At 56.2% G+C, this 4,680-nt stretch overlaps 1 protein-coding gene across 1 annotated transcript; it reads left to right on the plus strand.

Annotated features, from left to right (window-relative positions):
• Positions 1-6: 6 nt before the first annotated feature.
• Positions 7-2,332, plus strand: Socs3 (suppressor of cytokine signaling 3). The gene has a single exon (XM_013038123.1). It carries the CDS (start codon positions 80-82, stop codon positions 764-766), a length of 687 nt encoding a protein of 228 aa, XP_012893577.1. The 5' UTR covers positions 7-79; the 3' UTR covers positions 767-2,332.
• The last annotated feature ends 2,348 nt before the right edge of the window (positions 2,333-4,680 follow it).

Genomic DNA, 4,680 nt, shown 5'->3' on the forward strand with positions numbered 1-4,680 from the left:
ATGCGGTAGCGGCCGCTGTGCGGAGGCCGCGAAGCAGCTGCAGCCGCCACCGCGCAGATCCACGCTGGCTCCGTGCGCCATGGTCACCCACAGCAAGTTTCCCGCCGCCGGGATGAGCCGCCCCCTGGACACCAGCCTGCGCCTCAAGACCTTCAGCTCCAAGAGCGAGTACCAGCTGGTGGTGAACGCCGTGCGCAAGCTGCAGGAGAGCGGCTTCTACTGGAGCGCCGTGACCGGCGGCGAGGCGAACCTGCTGCTCAGCGCCGAGCCCGCCGGCACCTTCCTCATCCGGGACAGCTCGGACCAGCGCCACTTCTTCACGCTCAGCGTCAAGACCCAGTCGGGGACCAAGAACCTGCGCATCCAGTGCGAAGAGGGCAGCTTCTCGCTGCAGAGCGACCCTCGCAGCTCGCAGCCCGTGCCCCGCTTCGACTGCGTCCTCAAGCTGGTCCACCACTACATGCCGCCTTCGGGCACCTTCTCGCCACCGCCTGAACCTTCCTCCTCCTCGTCCTCCTCCTCCTCGCCCTCCGAGGTGCCCCAGGACCAGCCCCCTGCCCAGCCGCTTCCGAGGAGAGCCTATTACATCTACTCGGGGGGCGAGAAGATCCCACTGGTGTTGAGCCGGCCCCTCTCCTCCAACGTGGCGACTCTTCAGCATCTCTGTCGCAAGACTGTCAACGGTCACCTGGACTCCTACGAGAAGGTCACCCAGCTGCCTGGACCCATTCGGGAGTTCCTGGACCAGTATGATGCTCCCCTTTAAGGAGGAAGGGCAGTGGGGTCAGAAGAGGGGGTCCCTCTCCTCTCCCCTGGCACTTGGCACAAGCACAAAAAAAAATCCAGCTGTAACAGTCCCTTGCGTGGGGGGGGGGGAGCGCGAAGGCCCCTCCCTTCAGTCCTCCCCTCTGCAGGATGAGGTCGCAGGACCTGGAATGTGTTCGGGAGAGTGCCACCTGGCTCCCCTCCCCGGCTCCGGCCTCTCTCGGAAGAGCCAGCTGGCCAGTTGGGACAATAGCCATGACAAGGGTTATCCTCCTCTCTCCACCCTCCACTCCCCCCGCTCAGCTTCCCACGGGGAACACCAGGGCAGGCAGTGTGGAACTAATGAGAACTGCGGGGAATCTTCAAACTTTCCATCGAACGGAACTTGGGTTTGCGCTTTGATTTGGTTTCAACCTGAGCTGGCTGGGGGGTGGGGGTGGGGGCCTGGGGGAGGATGGAAGGGAGACTATGTGAGGCTCCCTGGGGCGGTGGGCTGGCCAAGGAAACAGCCACTCCCACTGCCTCTGCCCGGGTGAGGAGGGTGGCAGCAAGCTCCACTCCCTGGGGTGGCCCGAAGGGAGCCATCCTGGTACCTGGCGCAGTCATGAAGCCCAGGTTCCAAAGTCCACTGGTGTCCCATTGCCCTTCCCTGTTTTCAAGAGGAAGTGGCATTTGGAGGGGGAGATGGATGGGACTGGTCAGTGGGTCTCATTTTCCTGCCCATGCTGTACCTTCCAGCACCTGGCAGTGAGTGGAAGGGATGAGCCATCTTTGACCCCAATGGGGGATTCTATTTTGTGCCTCCCAACTTAAGTCTGGCTAGGAGATTCGCCTTAAATGCTCCCTGTCCCACGGATCGCGACTGGCACATGAGTCAAACACTCAGCCAATCCAGGCGGTGAGGCCAAGGGATTCACCAAGGGGCACCCAGCCAGCCACTGGCCAGGGGACATGACAGGGTGGGGTGGAGGGTGAACCCCAGGCCTTCCAGTAGAGCACTGAGGGGGTTTGGTCAACGGGTCTCCTAGCCTGGGCATGTCCCTCCCCCCCACCCCACTCAGGTGCAGGGGGCAGGCAGGCAGGCAGGCAGGCAGGAAGTCATCTAGAAGCCTGCTGACTGCCTCTCCAGCTGTTCTCTGGCTCTGTAATAGCACTGATGAGCTGTAACTTACAGGAATGTAGCAGAGATGGAATTACCTGGAACTGTTCTTTTTCTTTTTTTTTTTTTTTGGAAGGGGGAGAAGAAACACACACAGATGTTTCTGTGTCAGGTATCTGGGCTGGGTGGGCAGCTGTGTGTTGGGGTGGTTTTTCTCTCCTTTTTAGTTTCTTTTTCTTGTTTGTTTAATAATGTTTACAATCTGCCTCAATCACTCTGTCTTTTATAAAGATTCCACCTCCAGCCCTTCACCCTCTCCTCCTACTCAGGCCTTCCAGGCTGTTAGGCGATGCTTGAAGAACTCAACCAAATCCCAGTCCAAGTCAAACTTTGCACATATTTATATTTATACTCAGAAAAGAAACATTTCAGTAATTTATAATAAAGAGCACTATTTTTTAATGAAAACCATGACTTCAGCTTTCTTCTTCCCTGTCCCCCTCCCACCTCCACCCTGCTTTCCCTTTCACCTACACAGAGAAAGAGAGAGGGAGGGAGCCTCAGAGGGCGCCATCGTGGCCCCAGCAGGGCGCTCCCCGCTCCCCCAAGGTGAAATCACGTCAGAGCTCTTGCCAGTGTGTGTCACTGGCAAGCTAAGGCAGCCGCCTCTTAGCAAAAGGGGGTAATTCCTGCTAGTCTGATTCAGATCTGACTAGAATATGCAAAGTAAGTTCGAAGGAAGCGCTTCAAAGTGCTTGCTGGGAGCAGGCTGAGCTGTGGTCAAAGCTGTTAGTCTCCAAGCTATTAGAGGCCCTTGGGCTCCCTGGCAGGGAGGTGTTCCGAGAAACCCCAGACACAGGGTCCTGGAGGTGGCTTGTGACATCAGCACAGTCATCAAAACTGGTTGGGAGGGGTGGGGGAGGGGCATTCCTGATGTCAGCCTTTCATGAAAGTGGGGGGCCTCTGGACAGCATTCAAAGGCTTCCTGGCCACCGCCCCCCCCTGCCCTCTTCAGTTCCCTTCCACATCCCGAAAGGCCCCCATCTGAGCCAAGCTCAGATCACCCATCCATCCCACACTTAGAAGCTACTTGGTTTCCCAGTCCCAGTCACCCTCTATGTGCTTTGCGTGAGCAGGGACGTGGACTGATCCCTTCTGGGGCCTAGAGAGAGACTCAGTAAATATTTGTGAATTAACTGGGGTTTGGGGAGGTTAAGCAACTTGCCCAAGGGCATCACACTTAGAATTGGTGAGCCAGGTACCAGTGGCTCACGCTTGTAATTCTAGCTACTCAGGAGGCTGAGATCTGAAGATCTAGGTTCCAAGCCAGTTTGGAGAAACATCCCTGAGACTCAGAGCCAATTAACCGCCAAAAAGCCAGAAGTGGAGCTGTGGCTCAACTGGTAGAGCACCAGCCTTGAATTAAAAAAAAAAAAAAAGCTAAGGGACAGTACCCTCAGACCCTTGAAGACAAGCCCCAGTGTCAGCACATTAAAAATAAGAACATGCTCACAGCTGCCCCTGGATGAGTGACTCTAAAAAGAAGCCAAGAGGTTAGGGTTCTCCCTCATACACTAGGGTTTTAATACTAAAAAAAAAAGCTCTTGATCTCCCCCCACCCCATGCCTCCTTCTACTCTCTAGAACCAAGAGCTATAAGTAATCCCCCAGTCAGGCCTCTCAGGTCCTTATCTGAGTCTTAGATGTCTGAAACAAATGCCAGAGCTGTTTCCTGGCTCCCAGCATCCCCCCAACACCAGATAAATTGCTTCACTGTCCAAAAGGCAACAGGGAGAATAAACAACTTTATGTTTCTTTCCCATTTCCTGGACTTTGGGGGGGGGGGAGAAATGACCTGAAGTGACAAGAGCAGGCCAGGCATGAGACCATTAAGTGGAACACGGGATCCACACCGGAGGGACCATCAGATGGGGAACTGGGACCGCAGACTTGGGTAGGGTCATGTTTCCAGAGTACAAGTTTAGATGCCCAGTGAGGACTGGATCTGTGTCCCCTGGAAAACCTTGTTTGTTCTAGAACTTGCCATGGCCACCTTTTCTGGTTCAGAAAGCACCCCTTTTTTTTTGGTCAGTCATGGGCCTGAACTCAGGGCCTGGGTGTTCTTGAGTTCAAGATTAGCCCTCTACCACCTGAGCCACAGCGCCACTTCTGGCTTTTTCTGCTTATGTGGTGCTGAGGAATTGAACCCAGGGCCTTAGGCATGCAAGGCAAGCGCTCTACCACTGAGCCACCTTCCCAGTCCAATGAGAATACCAGTCTTGATGGAGCCATAGAACCTAGAATACACTGTGCCCTGTCCTTGGCCCCAGGAGGTGGCTGTTCGGCCCGGATGTCCAGTGTTCACAGGGCACTTTCAATGGGACTTGGCCTGTCTCCTGCTACTTCTTGGAGGTTGAACCTTGGTTTGGGGAAAAGATGCAGACCTAGGAAGATACCTGCCTCCCTCGCCTATCCCGGCCTCCTCCTCTCCATTCCAGATTGCTCACCAGGGAAGAGGCCAAGAGCAGGGAAAGGGGCTTGCTCAAGTTCACAGCGAGCCTGTGGTCACAAGAATCGTGTGTGCGTGCGTGTGTGCTGGTCAGAGGCTTTTCCTCCCTCCTCGTCCCTCGGTTACACAAGCTCTGCGGTGCTTCTCAATCCTTTCAAGGAAGGGAAAGCCGCTCCTCCTCTGAAGGACAGGACATGGGTGGGGGGGGGTCGCCCCGGCTGCCAGACGGTCCGGGCGCCGCAGGGAGCGGGGCTCGCGGGGCCTTGCTCAGGTGGCCCGGGGCCGGAGCGGGTCTTCACCCCGCAGCG

Source organism: Dipodomys ordii, unplaced genomic scaffold (assembly GCF_000151885.1).
Source record: "Dipodomys ordii isolate 6190 unplaced genomic scaffold, Dord_2.0 Scaffold7, whole genome shotgun sequence".
NCBI lineage: Eukaryota > Metazoa > Chordata > Mammalia > Rodentia > Heteromyidae > Dipodomys > Dipodomys ordii.

What these genes read in the sequence shown, in the direction of transcription:
- Socs3 (XM_013038123.1), top strand. Translation starts at nt 80, where the DNA reads ATGGTCACCCACAGCAAGTTTCCCGCCGCCGGGATGAGCCGCCCCCTG.